Source organism: Notolabrus celidotus, chromosome 1 (genome assembly GCF_009762535.1).
Source record: "Notolabrus celidotus isolate fNotCel1 chromosome 1, fNotCel1.pri, whole genome shotgun sequence".
In the NCBI taxonomy this organism is placed as follows: Eukaryota; Metazoa; Chordata; class Actinopteri; order Labriformes; family Labridae; genus Notolabrus; species Notolabrus celidotus.
The window spans coordinates 37,535,289-37,555,481 of record NC_048272.1 but is presented as its reverse complement, the minus strand read 5'-3'; the positions used below and the strand labels follow the sequence as shown (position 1 = coordinate 37,555,481).

At 42.0% G+C, this 20,193-nt stretch overlaps 1 protein-coding gene across 4 annotated transcripts in view; it reads right to left on the bottom strand.

Annotated features, from left to right (window-relative positions):
• The window catches only part of fbln2 (fibulin 2), a 99,114-nt gene extending 82,498 nt beyond the window's left edge, over positions 1-16,616 (bottom strand). The window contains exons 1-3 of one of the 4 annotated variants that reach the window (XM_034698362.1): positions 16,104-16,363; positions 10,025-11,487; positions 9,652-9,943 (exon numbers count right to left, since the gene is read on the bottom strand). In XM_034698362.1, coding sequence (XP_034554253.1) covers positions 9,652-9,943; positions 10,025-11,380 — 1,648 coding nt within the window. In that variant the 5' untranslated portion in view covers positions 11,381-11,487; positions 16,104-16,363. Of the gene's footprint in view, positions 1-9,651; positions 11,488-15,974; positions 16,023-16,103 lie in introns of those variants that run through there. The other 3 variants (XM_034698351.1, XM_034698367.1, XM_034698353.1) reach the window with 3 other exon arrangements.
• Positions 16,617-20,193: the final 3,577 nt, after the last annotated feature.

The following is a 20,193-nucleotide window of genomic DNA, read 5'->3' as shown; positions in this document are numbered from 1 at the left end:
GGAAAAAGACATGTTTTCTTCAGTGCATAATCACAGTCAGTTATTTCCTCTGTTGTGTATCTTATTTCCAAAGATGTAATAACCCCATGTTTTTATGGCTCTGTGGCAGATGACCATCATAAATCTGCAGCCAGTTGACGGTGTTGTTTATCGATATCAGGTCCACTTTTATTCCTTCACTGTGAGCTGAGATTTCAGGCCTGTCAACACACTTCCCAGGCTGCTATGAGTACTGGGACAAGGAGCCTGTGGCTATCAGAATGTCAAGAAGCTCTCAGCAGCACGCAATGTCTATTGTTATTTCTCAATGTATTATGTGGCTATAACTAAACGCATGTTTCTGTTTAATCTAGGCTGTAATGACCGTTCAATAAACTCCTCTTACTATTATTCAATCAAGCCGAGACAACGTTACTCTCTGTGGCAGGTTCGTCAATAACAATACATTTTATTCAAATGATTAGAGGTTTAGAATAATCAGTGAAGGAAGAGCTATTCATATCTTTTACTTTGACTTACTGTGAGGATCCAGTTCTGATACAGCCTGAATCATTAAGCCTCTGGATGACCTTATGCAGTAAAGCCGTACATCATCTGAGTGACCAATGTTTTCAAATCAAGTTATTTCCAAGGCTTGTCACAGCTGTCATCAGGTTGAATTTTCTCTGGAAGGATTTCCACCACACAGACCAAAAGAGAATATGCTTACATTTCTCAGGCAAAGGTTCACAGTGAAAGTTAGACTCCGAGGTGAAAGTATAGTAGATTTTCCCCCCAAAAAATACATTGAAACGTGTTGATCAGGTTTGGAAAGTTGAACCTGTAGATCCGAAGAAGCCTCAAAATTAAAGACCCTATTATCTGCATTAGGTTCAGGTACTACGACCCCACTTTTAAAGACACCACTCTTAGCAGAGTTACTGGTGGGACAGGGGCCTTGCTGTGTGGAGTTTGCATGTTCTCTCTGTATATGCATGGGTATTCCTGTGTGGAGTTTGCATGTTCTCTCTGTATATGCATGGGTATTCCTGTGTGGAGTTTGCATGTTCTCTCTGTATATGCATGGGTATTCCTGTGTGGAGTTTGCATGTTCTCTCTGTATATGCATGGGTATTCCTGTGTGGAGTTTGCATGTTCTCTCTGTATATGCATGGGTATTCCTGCTTCCTCTGACGGTCCAAAGACAAGCTTGTACCGTTAACTGGTTGCTCTAGATTTCCCCTCCAAAGTCTACTTTTCATGAGCTCAGAAAAGTAGACCTAATTTCATCTGTTAGCCTTTAGCTTTTTTTAAATTGTCTAATTAAAGAAATGTGACATTTTAATCAAGCCTTAAAGGCACAGTCAGTGCTGCAGTTTATAATTTACTGGCTATCAAGCACGTTACAACCATGCAGGGTTCTAACCTTAAAATTACTTGAACAGCTGTTTTATTGGCCAACAAATCAAGCTTAATGTATGTGGCCATTTAACCTAGGCAAAACCTGGAGTCCCTGAGCTCCCTTGTCTCGTAGATTCCTCTGGATCTCTGTTGTAGATGACCTGCTGCTGTGGACCTGCCAGACTCCAGCTGCTACAACTACTATCATCTCTCTTCATCTCTCTCTATCCCTCTCTCCAACACAGTCTCAGCAGATGTGTGTTTAACATGAGTCTGGTCCTGCTGGAGGTTTCTGCCTGTTAAAGGAAGTTTGTCCTTGCTACTTTAACTTGCTAAATGCTGCAAAGTGCTCTGCTCATGGTGGATTAAGATGAGATCAGACTGAGTCCTGTCTGTAAGATGGGACTGGATCTTATCCTGTCTTGATGTTGGGTCTTTGTTAATAATAGAACATAGAGTATGGTCTAGACCTGCTCTGTTTGGAAAGAATCTGAGGAGAACATTTGTTGGGATTCAGTGCTTTATAAATAAAGATTGATTCATTGAAAATCGGTAAAGACTATTGTGAATTAAGCAACGTTTCATTAGTTTATTTCAGGAGTGTTAGAGAGAAGTTCACGTGAATTATCATTGTTCCTAAGTTCAGGAAATCACAAACAGGAAGCCAGAAGCAGAGACCCGCAACAGACGGCAATCCAAGCCCCAGACAGCAGTTGTCATGGAGCCTGATTTATCACCACAGTAACCTTTGAAAAGCCACTTCGGGACTGACTCACCTGAGTCCAGGGACAGAGAGTGTGAAACATCCATCTGACACAATAAATCAGCTTCATTTAATTGACCAGCCACTCTATCGGCCTGACTGACTGCTTAAAATGTCCGACTGTCCGACTGACTGAGCACCAGTCATATCACTGGAGGAGGGGGGTTGAGTGAAGCATTTTACTCAAAGTCAAAAAAATTTTTTAAAGTTACAGATTCATACTCAAGGTTTATGTAGCACTGATTGTTTTCACCATAAATTCTAACCTTGTTCCTGAGATGAAAATGTGCACCAACTGAGGACTTTGCGTGCTGCAGTATAAATGGGAATAATCCCAAAGGCACGGTCAACAACAGTCAGAAAGTTCAACCATAACTTTTAAATTGTAACTGCTCTCTTCATTCTAACACTTTGTTAAGCTGCTTCAGAGTCATTTGAAAATGGTCACACTAGCAGTAAAACCCCTCATGCTCTCTAGCTTTCACCAAGAAGATTTGCTACATTATTCAGACTCAGGCTACATTTTTATTTATCATCTTACCAAAGAGTTGTAAAGTCTAAAACTGACCACACAACAAACTTTTCACAGAGTAAACCAGGTGTTTGAAACATTATGAAACTGCACATGAGGTAGGAAATAATCAGATATTATTCAGATGTAAAAACATCAATACAATCTCTATTCCCACAGTCCAAAGACATGCTCATCAGGTGAGCTTTGAACTGCCTGTAGGTTTGAGTGTAGGTGTATATGGTTGTTTGTTGCAACATGTGATGGACTGGCGACCTGTCCATAGTATCCAACCTCTCACCCAATGACAGCTGAGATTGGCTTTAAGCCCCTTTGTGTCAAAAAACATACAAAATGAGAACATCTGCCTTACTTAGGACAACACTTAAGTTTGCGGCAAAACCATAGACTGTATAAATAATGGACGCAGTATCCATGACATCACCAATCTGTTTATGAAGCATTGCATTGAGGCAAATCGGCGACGGCAGCCGTATTGGAAATGTTGAACTCAACATAACTGCTGTCAAGGAAGTGTGATGTGAAGAGGCGGGCTTTGAGCCTCCTCGCCAACAGTTACAGTGTTCCCGCCTGTCAATCAAGTCAGCTGTGCTTCTCATAATGGAAAACTCGTAATCTCAACATCATCTAAATTGCAGTGTTATGAAAAAAATCACCCCCATACAGTGTGTGCCGATCGAGAAATGAGCTATTCAGACTACACTCGTCTTTTGTACCAGGCTGTAAACATGTTTATTTCTGCTTTTTTGAATTTGTGTATATGTGATTTCCGGTACCTCCGGAGCCAGCCTCAGGCAGACACTCGAGGAACTGCAGTTTTTAACACTTCCGCATTGGACTCAATTCTCACGGCCCGAGGTTGCCGCTTGGGTAAAAACAAAAATACTTCTGAATAAGCCCTGACTGCTGTTTCCAGAAACACAGGTTCTAAGGTTAACTCCATTTTGTATAACACTTTTACTTTCCTCCTCCTCTTTCCAAGCACTACCCTGCAAGATAAAACAAAATATATATAGGGAAACTTTAACACAATGTCAACAAGTGGACAGGGCTGGACTGGGAAAACATCTGAATTCAGCCCTGCCAAGTTGTCCAACCAATATTTTTTCCCACATTGTTGGTCCCAACCCCGCTGCCCACTGGACCAGCCCATACACTTTTCTTAGAAATGTCACATTGCCAGTCAGAGCCTGCCATTTGACGCATTTCTACAGCTGCACAGCATAACTCCACATCACAAACAATCACTGCCTCTTATGAAGGTCTCACTGAAGTTATTTGCATTCTACCTTACGTGAAGAAAAGGTTTTTTTCATCAATTAAAATAGCCCTTTTTTCATTTAGTGTGAAAACCTTAGAGTTACAATTGTCAGAACCCAGCTGGATGTTTCTCTACAGCTGAAGACATGCAGGACAAACTCTGCTTTAACTTTCAAAGACGCCCAAAAGTACCACTCTACATAAAAAAAAGTCCTTGTTGGATATTTCAGAGCTGCCCAATCCTGCATGCTTTGTTGTTGCTATCCTGAGAAGATGTGCCATCAGACCTGATAAAATGTGTTATCAGCATTCAGAGCGAGGGCCTGCCCGGCCTTTCCTCCTGCCTCCACTATAAGATTGTGAGCAGCCACCTGTCTGTAGTCCAGGGCATTTCTATCTGAAGGAAGCACTTTATCTGGAATTAGAGCACCCTGTCACCCTGACAGATAACTTCTCCTCAGCTTATTCTCCTGCATATGCTACAGAGGACACAGTGCTGTGTCATTTTTAGGGAGACACTCTGGGACCCTGTCGAGGTCTAGCAGCCGGTCTGCTGTCCTTGAGTCTCTTCTAATTACCATGAATCAATGTGCAAACGTCCTGAGAATACATCAGATGTGGCATCCAGTTATGAGGTAATTAAATTATCTCATAAAAAGATTAATGAAATGGGACAGGCCTCCTAATGAATTAAGAGTTATCATTTCATCATCTGTACACTCACCTCATGTGTTGGCTGTTTATCTCTCACATGAGCTCTTGTAGATTAAGACCTTAATGACTGAACAACACCTTTATAAACCACTACATCAGTCCTGCAATGAGCCTAGATAGAGCACTTACCTTTACCTTTGTTTCACCGCCCTGGTTTTCCACATCAACTCCATGTTTTCACAACTCTGGGTCAACACTCCAAACTTGTGCAAGGTTATTAAATACATCTAACTACTGACAGTCAGCTGCAGCTGCTAGTGTACAGAGCAGGCACTTCAAATGTAATTTATTATTGTGGAACCCACCTTCAAGTCTTGTTCTTATTGATGTCTTGTTTTTATTGAGGGTTACCTTGTAAGGACTGAGCACTTGTCATGTCTCATCTTGTGCTCACTAGAACAGCCATGTGGGTCTTTTTGACTGTTTCCACATATCGACTGTATGTCATGTAACTTTGTTGAATTAAACATTACTGAGCTGACTGTTCCTGACTTTTCCTAAAGTTGTGTGTTCATGGTTTTAAATGTAATTTATATAAACCGCACAAAAGGCAAAAATTATATGATCATGTTACTTTCTTCAGCCACAGGCAGTAACAATGACTCCACACAGTTTGTTGCGGATAGGATTGGTACATTTCCGCGCTGGGTAGACGGTTGCTTAATAACTTTTATTGTCTCTTTAAAACTTAGAGACCGAATATGAGTTAGTGTGCAGAGCAATTTGAATGGTTCCGTATTGGAACAGGGAAAATTGGACGACTCTATATTTTTGCAATTATCGTAAAAAGAAGCAAAAAAAGAGCGATGATAAAAGGAAACCTGAAAGCTATCCGGTGACTCGTCATGGAAAGTTTCAAGCCATGTGTATATATAAATATACATATATATGTATATATATATTAGGGATGACCACAATTAATCGAGTATCGATTAATTGATTGATAAGAAATGACTCGAAACACGATTTTATTTCATCAATTTTCCGTCACGTGGAACAAACATCATGTGGTCTCATATTACACTCAGCTATCAGGGAGGTGTTTTAAGTTTAAAGCATGTTTCGATGTGAATCAGCTGTTAAAGGTGTTGCGCACAGCGGAGACGCTCAGCTGGGGGCTGTGGCTGCGCGTCAGGTCTCCACAAGCACTTTTTCAAAGAGGATCAATACTAAACTGCTGCCAACAACGACACGGACACAAAGGTTGACAACTTTACATGGGACATTTCCCACCTTTGGATACGAAGGCAACAGACTGGGGGGAAATTCTGGTACGCTACATTTGCAGAGCAGCAACATCAGAGCCGTCTGAGCTTTTCTGCAGCTGGACTGATTATGACCCGGTAGCGCTCCCGGCTGACACCTGACCGAATACACATGTTTATTTTTCTCAATAAGAACGAGTAGACAGAAAACTGGACACTGTGAGTCTGAAGTAATTTTCTGTTAGTAGTCTCAGACTTCACTTTATAAGACTATGTCCGCGTAAAATATTTTAATGAGCCTGTTCGTTGATATTCTGAGTGTCAAACATGTGCCCGTATTCAATCCTGTCAGTTATATGCATTTTGTTGCTGTAGAAAATACAATTTAGGGGGAAAACAACGTATTTGGCGAGTGGAGATGTAGTATGGTTCTATTGGCATTAACTATTTTCTTGGCTTTGTCTTGTTCTAAATCCGTTCATTTTCAGCATTTTAACTTATTCCTTATTAGAAATGTTTTACAAATATTAAATTAAATGTTTTTAAATCAAATCAGATTAAATAAATTGTTATTTGTTGTATTTATTTAAGCTGAATTAATTCTCTGTTGATATATAGAGTATACATGTTGTGTTTACAAAACATTTAATCTCTTAACTTGCTACAATTTACAGTTTGGTGTTAATTTTTTTAAATATTACACAACAAACACATCCCTCTCTATATGTGGGTATTTATCATAATAGATAATAAAATCTGGCTGTCAAAATGACCTCTGGAGGCCTTTCTAGTGGAAATAGAATTGGGCCCCTCTAGTGTTAAATGGAAGCTGATTCACTGCAAACCAAATCTACCTACAGGTAAAAATACAGTAACCTTGAGATAATAATAACATGAACTTGAACTCTAGGATCATAACAAGCTCACATCTCAGTTTCTTTGACCTGAGGATTGCTCAGGCTGAACAGTGACCAATACGGTGTCCTGACTCGTGATGGCGACTTCTCAAAACGGTACCGACCACCAGCTTTCAGCTCCAGCTGCAGGGAGCCTGATGCGCTGCAGATAGCTCCAGTTTAACTGTAACTAGGAGATCATACAACAGTTGATCCTCCCTGTCCATACTGGGAGGGTTCAAACCTGGCATAACTGACCTTCCTCTGATGTCAGTGTATTTGGCAGGTCGACCTGATGCAACTTAAGATGCTGAATTAAAACTGTGGATTGAAATAGCATCACTCTCAAGTTAAAATTCTGTCAACTCACACAACAAGCAAATGAGTCAAAGTCGTGATTTGCTTGTTCATACTGTTCTCAGTGACTCAGCTTGTTAGCAGTTATTTCACATCTAGCATCTGCGATGATCACTTACTGCCATCAGTGCTGCCGCAGATAACTAAAATGGATCTTCAAGAAGCACATTTCTTAAATACAACAATTACTGCATCATCGTTAAGTATTCTAACTGAGACTGAACTTATATAAGTCTAACTACAGTGCAGTTACAGTGTGGAGTCTCAGCCTGTATAATCCCTTCTGGGCACCAACATCTGGATCCGCTCGTACCCTGCGCTGCTCTTTTTTAAGCAATTTCATATGCAGCAGCACCAGATCAAATAACTCAGCTATCCACGTAAAGTGCATTGACCTGCTCCACTATTTCAGCCAAATGTTTAAACAGCAGCCCACGTCACATTCAACCAAAAACATGTCAGCCTGTGTGTTTCCCTCTACTGTCAGTTCATAGAACGAGTCAAGTGATTCATCTTTCGCCAAATCATCCCAGCTTTTAGGTTTTCTTTTATGAAGAAAAGTAGGAGAACAGATGTTTTTCACTTTTCCACTTTCTGATGTAAATTAAAGAACTGTATATTCTGCATTAGCATTCGTTTTTTCTTTCAAAACCAAGTCCAAAATGCTGACATCAAGCACTGCCCTCCCTGTTTCATTTACACCGCTATACCTTTAACGATTGGGATGCTAAAATATTCAATAACATGCTGCTTCTAAATCCTTTAAATGAAACTTTACATCTAAGACAGGACTCTGGACTACAAGTCTCTGAAGGCTGAAGTCCAGACTGAATTTATTACCAAATCCAGATTCTTCAGCCTCGTCCGTCTCCTGTGGGAGAGCTGAGGCAACGTGCAGTAAAAGTGCAGCAAGGCCCGGCATACTGGGAGAGCGATGGTGCTGACTGCAATGGGACCGCCGTGAGGAGATGTTCTCCACGGGAGGACTGTTTGACTCCTCGCTCCTGACAGACCTTGTGCTCACTATTTATATTCCTGTTCAGATACCTGGGGACCAGCAAGTGTCTCCTCTCCTTCCATCCGCTCATGACATATGGCTCGGCTCGTTATTTAGACTCAACAGAAAAGGGGAGCATCGTTCCAGGAGGACCATGTTGTAAAACCCCCAAAATTAGGAAGAGCAAGTTCTGAATGATTTATGCTGGACACAGAATGGGTAGTTAATACAGCACTGCAGAAACCATTTCCAGATCTTCAGCAATATAATTAGAATTCATGAATGGATAGAGAATCACAGCTTAGCGTCATTTTCCAAAATTAAGAAATGACAGAAGTGGTGATGTGTCCAGCCCGATATTATATAATATAACAACATAATAACTAAAGCAGCCAAAATGTACATGAGTCAAAACCCTCTGCACACTGCTGAAGACAAGCTGGCTGCCCCAAATGTAAGATTCTCCTGGTTGAATAAGCCGTAGTCATCAAAATATAGACCTTTTACATGTTGGGGCACCAGACAATGTTTTGAGTTTAAGGGCTGAAAAGAACTGCTGTAAGTAACTTTGTAGACAAGAGGCTACATTCAAGAGGAACTCACTAATAATCAGACTTTAAAATGTTCATTTTATAACCACACAAAGCAAGTTGTTTCTCAGATCCAATGCTAACGGCAAAACCAGTAATGACCACCGAGAGCGCTGTGGGCCTCTGACCATATATCCGGACAGGGAGATCTCACATGTCATACTGGTAGCTGTTTACATCCCCTCTCTGCCAACCTGACTACGGCATCCAATGTTCTCAATACTGCCATAGCCAGACTCCAGACAGACCACCAGAGTGCCCTCTTCCTGATCTCAAGGAACTTCAACCATGTATTTATTTTCTACATAGCTTATTTTTGTATTTGAATAACTTATTGTGTATGGAGTAACTGTAATGAGTGAATCCCCCCCAGTATGAATAAAGTATTTCTGATTCTGATTCTGAAATAAGAATACTGTCAGAATAGAAGTATTACTAACAACTAAATCTGTTTTTTTTTTTATTTTATCTGCATGAAAAATTTAATTTCAAATCAATAAAATCCTCCTTAAATCAATACTTCGTGTCAACTTGTTTGTATCTTTGCGTGGTAGCCTGGCAATAGGCTTCCAACAGGCAACATAGTCAACAGTGAGCAAGCGGTTATGCTAAATAAAGTCCTTTCAGGCTGGTCAAGACACTATAAATTATCCTTTACTTAGCGTTAGCCTGGCTCTATGATGCTAACTCGTGAAGAATGGTAGTCTCATGAAAGCTATGACTGATTTGTATCTGTTTAATGTGTCTGTTTTAATATGTCACTCTTGTTCAGCTTGTTTCATTGAACCAATGTTAAAATCAGTTAGGTGATAATATATGATATCCTAGATAACTGTCCTCCCTACGATGTAGTCTGACCATGAGGGTAATTCATAAACAAAGCATTACTTTCTAACACAGAATCCAGTGTGTCTTGTGAGTGTGAGGGCCTGAGCAGTGAGTTCATCTGTGACTTACCTCCATCAGGTTTGATGAGCACAAGCGGATGATCTTTCCTCTCTTGGTCCCTCTCCGTCCCCTTCTCCTCCTCTTCACTGTGAAGGTTAAACGTCCTTTGACCTGGCTGTCTGCTGGGCTCATTCTCGTCTAGCTTGAACCTTTGTGGCTGCTGGGTGGTGGTGGTAATGAAATGCACCATGGGAGTTGTCAGGTACTCGGTCTTCCTGGGAGAGCTGGTGCTGGGCTCAGGTGTTGTCTTTTCGTAGCTGCTGGTTGGATGGCTGCTCTCTGGCCCCTCGTTGTTTCTCTCCTGTTGAGGTGGAAGAAGCTTGTATGGCAAATCTTTTCCTTCAGACCCAGCGACACTATGAAATGTTACTACTTCATCTACCTCTTCATCCTCCCCTTCCTCTCTGTGTGGTGTCCTCTGTGATTCTGTTGGAACATTTGTGCTTGTTTGGGGATGGACCTGGCTCTCTGGGCTTTGAAGCATGTGAGGTGGAACATTCCCTTTATCTGATGGTCTTTGCTGAGTGGTTTGACTTGCTGTTCCTCTCACTGGATGATTAGTCTCGGGGATACTCTGATGATGAGCTGCTCTCTCTTCATGTCCTGGGTGTCTTTCACTCCTTAATCCTAGGTTTGGTCGAAATACGACACTATCTAAACTTTTAAGTCCATGCAGAGGATTTTCTACATCTGTCTGTGCAGTTAGATCACTTTGCACACTCTCTAGGCTCTGTGATAGCTGCCAAGAAGTTGTGGCGTCCATGTGCATATGAGGTGTGACAGTGCTCAGGTCTACTCTCAGGGGACTTTCTGTCACTTCCTCTCTGTCCTCAGGATGGTCATGAACTCCATACTGCTCTCTCAGCTCCAGCTTGCTTTGTCTGTCAAAGCCCTGAAGGCCTGCGGTTCTGTCAAGTCTGTCAGAGCCTTTGAACAGAGAGAGGACCTTGTTGGAGGAGGGGGGCTGCGTGGAGAAGACCAGAGATTGATGGTAGTTCTCTGGAGATTCTATAGGGCCATAATCATACTCCTCTGGCTCCTCTTTATACAGAGGCAAGTCTTTAAAGAGAGGAAGAGTCCCATTCAAGTGATGAGGAATGGAGGTTTGGTCCATGTGCCCTCGCTGGTCTAAACCGAAGGGGGGGCTGTTGTGCTTGTCGGCGGTGCCCTCTTCTCTTGATGCAGGCAGCATTGCTTTTTGGACTTTTTGTGGGTCACAATCTTGCCCAGGGAAACACATTAGCTTGCCCCCGTCATCGGGACAATAGCAGACCTGGCAAGGGTCAATATGAAAGGAGTGTCTAGCCTCATACTTTTGGCCCTCATGGATGCAGCCAACACGTTCGCACTGCGTGCAACCATCGGCAGGCTCCAGAACATCGATGCAGTTTGCCGGCAATTCAGGACAGCTGATGAAGCTGCAGCTGATCCGGCCTCCTCCTGCGGGGCAGGCGCACTCTGTGCTGCCATAGTCAACAAAGTAAGAGTCCCCCTCTGGCACCTTGCCATTCTTGAATCCAGCATTGATGCAGTCATAATATTGGTACCCCTCACATGTGCATCCTTTTTGCAGGCATGAAGCACAACAGGCTCCACTCTCCAGGACTTCTTCAATACAGTTGTCCAGCTGGGGACAGTCGGCACCTGTGCAGTCACGCTGACACAAGCACACACTCAAGCAGATGAAGAGACATGTAATCCTCACTAGTGTTACTTCTGCACTTTTAACACCAGCCATGGCCCCAGGTGTGCGTCTAAGAATCAATGAAGATCAGGTACCATCCAAGGCCTTCAGTTTGTCTTCAAGGATTCTGGCACATTCTGCCCTTGTGTCGGACCATTACTCTGCAAGAAACAGGAGAGAGAGAGACAGACGGGCAGACAGAGGCTTATTTCTCAAAATGAAAGCAGACCAACATCTGGCTTCACAGTCCAGCTGAAGAGAGCCCAGTTTTTACAGACTTATCGCTATCCTGACATGAAGACGACATACACCTCATTTACACCAGCTGCAGTACAGTGTTTTAATCATCATGCAGACTGACACGTGATATTTGGAATCTGCACGAGACACTTCTACCACTTCCCTGATTATCTACGTGGAAAAACTGCCTTTATAATCTGCGATCAACCCCGAGGTCTTTCTGCCGAAAAAGAGGAGTCAGAATGCTTCAGCAGTGGGTTTTATTCTGAGATGGATCACACGTTATGAGCAGCACAGTCTCAGATGTCATTAGTGGACTTGAGACCAAAGTCAAAGCTCTCCTTTGACTTCTAAACGATGTGTTGAATTAGAGTTACACCCTGCTCCTGCTCAATCAATCTAGTACTGGTCTTCTTACATTTTGCAAAAATGTCTTTGTTTTCTTCATTTCACTGGATTCCATAAACCAACATTAATGTGCATTAACTCCTTCCTTTGTTAAGCTAAGTTACACAATAACCTTGGACTAAAATTTAACACAAACTCCTTTTGCTGGTTATTCTGCTGGTCATCCTCAGAAGTAAACACATCCCCCACATAACACTCCTCCTGCTCTGTTCCTTGCCTGATATTCATGAAGTATCTGTGAAGTGCTGAATTCAACACTGATTTGTCACAAATGGTGCCGTCAAAGTCTGTGAATCTGCTCTGGATCTCAATCCAAACCTTCCCTTTATCAGCAGGTATCAGCGACCTGAAGCACAGAATGACCTTAAAGCTCCTGCGAGGAGTTTTTAGCTGGCTGTCATACAGACTGAAATTAATACTGATACTCATACATGGCCTCAAAAAGCAAACAAAGTCATCAGGGACAACACTGATTGTTTCTATAGGCTGTTTTAATGTCTGTCTGCTGCAGTGAGGTACTGTAGGTGTCAGATGAAGGGAATCACAGCACACTGCAGAAAAAGCCTTTGTTTGCACTTTCCACTGCAGAGACTCACAATGACTGAAACATTTCAGTGTTAAAAGACAGCAGGAGGAGATTTTTGACTAAATCAGCACAAAGAGAGAACTGCTGCATTATCTACAGGGGGCGCCAAAACCAACACAAAAATATGTATTTGCAAGTGTTTGTTTTCCAGAGTAGATTATTTTAATTAGGGATGGGCATTTATAGCCAAAATACTTATCAATAATCATTGGCATCTATTCAACGATTATTCGAATAATCCCCTGACTGATTCACAACCAGTCCTCAGCACATTGTTTGTGTTTTGCACTACATCAACTCATGTCTCACTCAGCGGTAAGAAAATACAAAAACATTAACATAGTGAAAGTTAAAAACAAAAACAAACATGAAATGTACATGCAGGAGGCGGGCAGAACGGCAGGACAGGATTTGATTGGTTTAATAATTTGGCTCCTGATGGCAGGGATTAGTTGGTGTTATCCCAGGTTTACTCCGGCTGTAGATAGCAGCTTTTTTTTCGCTCTTTTTTAAGAACACATTATGTATTGATTACCATCAGGACATAAAGATCATTTTAACCAGTATAACAAAAAGTGTATCTAAATCTGACTACCTACCCCAGCTTTAAGACGCTCTATAGGCACCATCTGGCGGGAATATGGTATTACAACCAGGCACCGGTAAAAACGATGAAAAATTGTACTTTTAAAATAAGAAAATATTCGAAGTAACTCTTCTACTTTTTTACAAACTGAATGAATATTTGAAAATCATTGCCCATCCCTAATTTTAATGAGTTATTTCATGTTAAAAAGATGACTGGTTGATAGCTCTGGGTCGGGACCAGGGGTGCATCTCGCAAAGGGGGCAAAAGCGTCTTCCCCCTGGCTGCTGGCTGCAGTATAGGTCAAAAACTCTGTCTCCCCTAATTCATTTGAATGGGGCTGCAGTCACACTTTAAAAAATAAATACACGTGGTACGAATGTTTCTCACATCCATGAGCTGTGGTGATATGTAGTTAGTTTTTGACTGTTTTGTGTCCAAGGCCTCTTTTTTTTGAAAAGTTTCTTTTTCGTTAGTTATTAGAGTTTAAAAAACGGGGTTTTACTTCCGGGTTTGCTTTGATTGACAGCTGCCGTAGAGAGAAACTCATAGGATCTTGTGTACCTAAGCTGAAGGGCGGAGCTCGTTACCGTGCCGACACAGAAATTACTGTGGCAACCCAAGCGGCAAACTCCGGTCTCAAACGATGAAGCCAATGCGGAAGTGATATAAACTGCAATACATCGAGAATCCGCTTGAGGCTGGCTGCAGAAACACCGGAAACCACATAGATATGAATGGGAAGAAGACGATCTTTGCAGCATTAATAAACATGTTTACAGCCTGGTTCAAAAAACGGCTTGGCCCTACAACGCTAATCTCTCTAATGGCATACACTGTACGGGGGGTGAATTTTTTTCTAACGTGACGGTTAAGAAGATATTAAGATTATGAGTTTTGCCCAAATAAGGACATGACTGACGTGACTCCCGGTCGGGAACACACAGCCATTGGCTAAGAGACTCACACTACGTCACACTCTGCCTAGTTGAGTTCCGCATTACCAATATGGCTGCCGCCGTCGATTTGCTTCAAAACAGCTCTCAGGAACAGATGGGTGACGTCACGGATACTACGTCCATATTTTTTACAGTCTATGTGGCAACCACAGAAATTCTGTGGCTTCGCAGACTCACAATGGCGGCGCCCTGGAGCAGGGTTTTTTGGCTTCAGAAATGTACACCGGGAAGAGGCGGAGCAACGCTGTCCATTTTTATTTACAGTCTATGGTCGGGACCCCCCCGGGGGGTTGCGTGACACAAATTGGGGAGTCGTGAGATGTCTTCAAGAATGTTTTCTTTTTTTAAGTCATCTAAAATTAGTACATTTTACCCATTATAGTAAAAAAGATAGACAAAAATAGTAGTTCATCGTTTCATAAAACCTTGATAATAGAAAATGTAATGAGTTTTCTGCCTTTCTTTTTGCCAGATGACCCCTAAGTTTAGGGTTAGTGAACAGTTAATTATCAAAAGCATCAGTAGCAGCAGGTTCATTCATAACGGCACAGGAAACACAGCCACATGCTTGTATAGGTAGATTAATTTTCTGCAGACCAGCTAAATGAAGCCACATTAAATCACTTTGAGGGACAGTTGGGGTCGCTAGTCTTTGGCACCTATATTTTGGGGTCATGTGCTGAAAAGTTTGGGAGCCCCTGGAATAAAGGAGGAGCAGTGAAAGAAAGTGAATGAACACTAATACAAGAGTCATTGCACTCTTCATAACCTTGAGTGTCCGCTGCGTATGAACACAAGAGTCGTTCTGCTGCAGACTGACCTGAGGGATATTTTATCTGTACGTTAAATGTGGTGAGCGGTCTTGGTGACATCAGTCCCACCGCTCCACCAGACAGATTATTTCTGCGCATGCCTTGGCTGCACCGGAACAATATGTCAGCACCCGAACTCATCATGGCAATGATTTAGCTCCACATCTCACAATGGGCGGAAATGGAGACAATTATGTTTAACTGTTTGAACCTCAACTAGCATTTTTCACATTTATTCATGTATTTGTCTATTTTTTAGGGGCTTCCCTGACAATTTATGGTTGATTTTGATATTTCACAGAGTCAAAGCCAAACAGACTGAACCACAAAACTCCTCTGCATGTGTCTGAGGAATGAAAAGAGGACTACATTTTTTAGAGCTGAAGCTCCTGCAACAGCCTCCCTTGGGGGGGATAAACAGCCCAGCCCACCCTCAAGGCCTGCTGTCACTAAACTGAGCTCATTTCTGCCCTAAAGTGAGGATCAAGGCAGGGCTGTCTGTGGAGGTGATGCTGTGTAACTGTACCACACTTTATAGAAGGGTGCAAAAATGACACACAAAGTGTTACCATGAGAAGCAAAGGATGGGGAATTCCTTTGTGTTCACTCTGTCTACACACACACACACACACACACACAGGCAAGCACACACTCAGCTGATGTCTAAACAATCCCTGATGTCATGCAGCTTTGCCAACATGACCACAATGAGAGGATTCTTTAGAGCTGCACTTTTTTCATTAAACATGAAACTGTAACAGACTCAGAGATGTAATGCAGTGCTGCACTCACAGAGATGTTTCTGTAACTCTCATGCATACTGTGAAATAGGACAACAAATGAACGTGTGTATCACAGGTGAGATGCAACGACTACAGTGTCAGACTTTTAATATGTCACGTTTTAATGTTACAAACTGGTCGCAGATGAATGCAACTACCAGTATAGTGTTTAGTCTGCATGTCTCATTCTGCATTGAACAACGATTGATTACACAGAAACTAACGCTCAATAAAGACTCAGAAAATACTCCAATATTCTGCAAACGCCTCCGTACCTGTCACCTCTCCTGTGCTGACTGAAAACAACAACGTCACTATTAGTGCAAGTCTGCACAAAAGTTTAACTCCCCAGGGGAAGCAAAGTTTCCAGAAGAAGTCCGCATGAGTGAGTCAGTCATTCTTACCACAACATCCATGGATCACACTGGAGCAGGCGAACAAAGAGCTGCAGACACTTCAGACGGTTTATGGACTGAAGCAGTCTGTGGACTCCGGTCTGCGTTACCTCGTCATGCGGAGTGATGGCCTGGAGAGAAGCCGGCTGCAGGTCCTCCGTGCGCTGGAAGTGAGAACCTTTGACTATGTAGGATCTGCCGGGACCAGGCAGGCAGGCTGAGGGGGAGGTACAAAAAGTTTCCCCTGATCCGGGGGAGATCCCGACTCAAGGCTGAGCCAGCCCACAACAGGTAGTCTGAGGAGAGGGGGACTTGTTTGAGTCATGCAAAGTAACGTCAAGTGAATGAGTATTTATAAGTGAAAGGCTACAAACGGGAATTGATTAAAAATAAATCCCCCTCCTACTTATGCAGAGTGTGCACTGCAATCAAACTTTATTATTCCCAATTTTTCATCACATTTCTCACTTTTCAACCGAGGTTTAAGCGAGCCACAGGTCTTCACCTGTTTTTCAGAATCCTGTTCATTTGCTTATTTAAATTATGACTTTATGACGGTGGCCCTAAAGGACAAAACAAATTCACAAAAGATGAAACACTTTTACAAAGTTGGAGACAAAATTTACATTTTGGAAAACATTTTTACATTTTATAAAATAAAACTGCATTTACAAAACACTTTTACCAAAGCCAAAACAAATTTACATTTCAGAAAACAAATTTACAAAATCCCAAAACACTTTTAGGACCTTTACAAGGGCTGCTGTGAGGGGTTCAGACTGCTGATCAGGTCACTGTGCTCCAACATGGTGAGGGATCCCATTCAAACATCTAGAATGCCACATGCTCCCAAAACTCTTTGAACTCCAAATTATAAAGGCCTGCTACAGGGGCACTAAATCTAGGTATTCTGACATTTGTTGCTGCGCAGTCACTCTAAAAGGCTTGAATATAACAAAGTGACCGAGGAAGAATTATTTCCTCACCTTGTGTGAATTCAAAGAGAAGCAAACCTCAATGACATGTATCCTTATTCCTCGGGGAATAGGGATCAAAAAAGTACTAGAAACAGACAGATTTGTTCTTCTGTAGTAGTTAAGATAGCTCCTTGTGTCATGCATGGAGTATAACTGACCTGAGATAGACAGAGACAGCCTGACCAGTGATGAATGTGTCTGTTTGGACAAGGTTACGGCCTTCCCTCTAAGAGGTACATGCTAGTTCCCTAAAAACACAGCACACAACAACTGCTAATGTTTACTCTGAGGGCTGACAGCATGGCTCTAAAGGAAATATAAATGAGAGCAGCAGCACTGTTACGCTGATCATACAGTGTGTCTGTCAAAAGGCTCAATATAAGGGAAAAAGGGATTGAAGTAGTCCACAACAATCAATCAATCAATCTTTTTATGGTACATTTACTACTCTTGATTCTATATTTAGTTCTGCAATCAGCTATTTTAAAATGTTTTACACCAACCAGACGATTTCTTTGATTTAAGTTAAATATCAATCTTTTTCCCCCTTATATTGAGCCTTTTGACTTAACCAAGTCACACTGTATGATCAGCAGAACAGTGCTGCTGCTCTCATTTATATTTCCTTTAGAGCCATGCTGTCAGCCCTCAGAGTAAACATTAGCAGTTGTTGTGTGCTGTGTTTTTAGGGAACTAGCATGTACCTCTTAGAAGGAAGGCTGTAACCTTGTCCAAACAGACACATTCATCAGTGGTCAGGCTGTCTCTGTCTATTTCAGGTCAGTTATACTCCATGCATGACACGAGGAGTTATCTTAACTACGACAGAAGAACAAATCTGTCTGTTTCTAGTACTTTTTTGATCCCTTATACACGGATTCAGGATACAGTCATTGAGGTTTGCTTCTCTTAGAATTCACACGAGGTGAGGAAATAATTCTTCCTCAGTCACTTTGTTATATTCAAGCTTTTTAGAGTGACTGTGCAGCAACAAATGTCAGAAAACTGAGAAACTTCACTTCTGGAGACCAACCACCCTTCCTTTATTTAAGGGCACCCTCCTAGCAGGCCATTATGAATGTGGAGTTCAAAGAGTTTTGGGAGTGTTGTTTGGAACAAAATGTGGCATTCTAGATGTTTGAATGGGATCCCTCATCATGCTGGAGCACAGTGACCTGATCAGCAGTCTGGACCCCTCCCAGCAGCCCTTATAAAGGTCCTAATGAGGAGCTGTCAGGAGCCTGGGGTGAAGTGGTGGTTGGTGCTGTGATAAACAGATCGCCTCTGATTGCAGATAAGACCACTGCCAGGGGAGCGGGCCTGCTTTCAACCAGAGATGAGAGATGAGGTAGAACAATGGCGAGGAGGACTCACACACTGTGATTGTTCGTGGCTGGGTCAGTGGAAGGACATGTTACAGCTTGCTTGTAGGGATTCGTTTTATATTCGATCTACTGTACTACTTATTTTCCAGATGTAAAAATAGACTGGGCTGTGACAGCACGGCTCCCAGGAGTTAAGTGCAGTTTTGTCTGAAGTCGCACGGCTGACACAGTGTAGGATAACAGGATCAGAGGGAGGGAGGGGAGAAGGGGTTGCCATGGTAGAGTGAACAAACTTGGATTTTACATGCGCATAACAGGATCAGGCTGAGCCCCGCTGTATAACACTGAGAGAGGCTTCACAACGCATGGGCGAGATTTGTAGAATCCCAGTGTGATCTTCAGGAAGAGCCATCAGACGCACACTAGGCTTTGAAATAGCAAGGGGGGCCTCAGGGAGTCAGGCCTCATGTGTGGGGTCACCAGGGAGCATCTGGCCAAGACAGACCGGTTCCTCTCATGTGATTTACTGAAGAGAGGCTTGGCAGGAGCCTCAGAATGGATTTGACATCATGTCAAGGGCCAGTTTGTGTTTCACTTAGAAGTTAACTGCAGTAATGCATAAACACAACATTTGTGCAACACATGTTGTTCATCTTTAAGGACTCAGGACCGAGGGTGGGATGCTGTTCAGAGCGGTGATGAGAATTTGTAAACACAGAGGAAGAGTGAAGAATCCTGAGATGACTTTAGTCTCGATTGACATCTAGATCCCAATCACTGTCTCTTTGAAAAATCTGAGGAAGGGGAGTCATGGATATACTTTAAGATAATCACATCTTTTTGTCTGACAAATCAAATTTTCTGGTTAACAGGTTCATTAGCTGTATCATATCCAACGTCAACAGAAAACAATGTTAACCAGATGCTGAGAGAAAGTTGGACTCAAAAGTTTGATCAGTTTTATTTCCTCAGGAGACGACAGAGTTTGGAACTGAACTTTAGGGAAGAACTTTAAGAGTTTATGTGCAAAATGTTTTGCTAAACTTGGCTATGTTTGTGTTGCTATTATTCTTTTTAAAGAGTTCTGCTTTTTAATTTCATTCTTGGTTTTCATAGCAGCAGAAAGATGTTTACCCATCCTTTGTTTGTCAGAAAATGTTTTTTGGAAATCCATGAAATAAAGAGATTTTTTTTTAAATGGCAAGAAAAGTGGTTTTATAGCTAAAGTTCAAAACTAGCCTTTATTCCAAATTCCAATGTAAATTCATACAATTTCTCACTCAGTGTTTCTCTCATTTGTCCTAGCGAAACATGACAGCATGGGAATTCATGTCCTGGTGAATTGGTTGTGACGATACATTTTCAGTTTGCAAGAAAAAAAAAGAAACAAGGAGCACAAAAAAAGGTAAACATGACAACTAACACAAGGCTAACACAAGATGTTTAATATTGAAATGGAATTGAAGTTGGTGAATGTGGACTTGCTTTTTAAATCAAGCTGTGACATGCCCCTCTACATGGTGGGATTATAGGAAGCTGTGTCACCTAAAGGCATCTAAAATATAAATAAAGAATGAACTGATGTTATATTTTTTCAAAACCTAATGCTTATCTCAAAACTGTAAGCCTTCAGGTCAAACTGGTCAGTAACTCTTTTAGACTGGAGTTACAAGCAGTTTTTTCAAGTGACAGCCTCTGGTCTTGTTGTCATATTGGTGTCAAAAACTGCATTTCCTTGAGTGTCCACTTGAGGCTGGATGTTAAAGCCCCTGAAGCCACATACACACCCATTCTAAA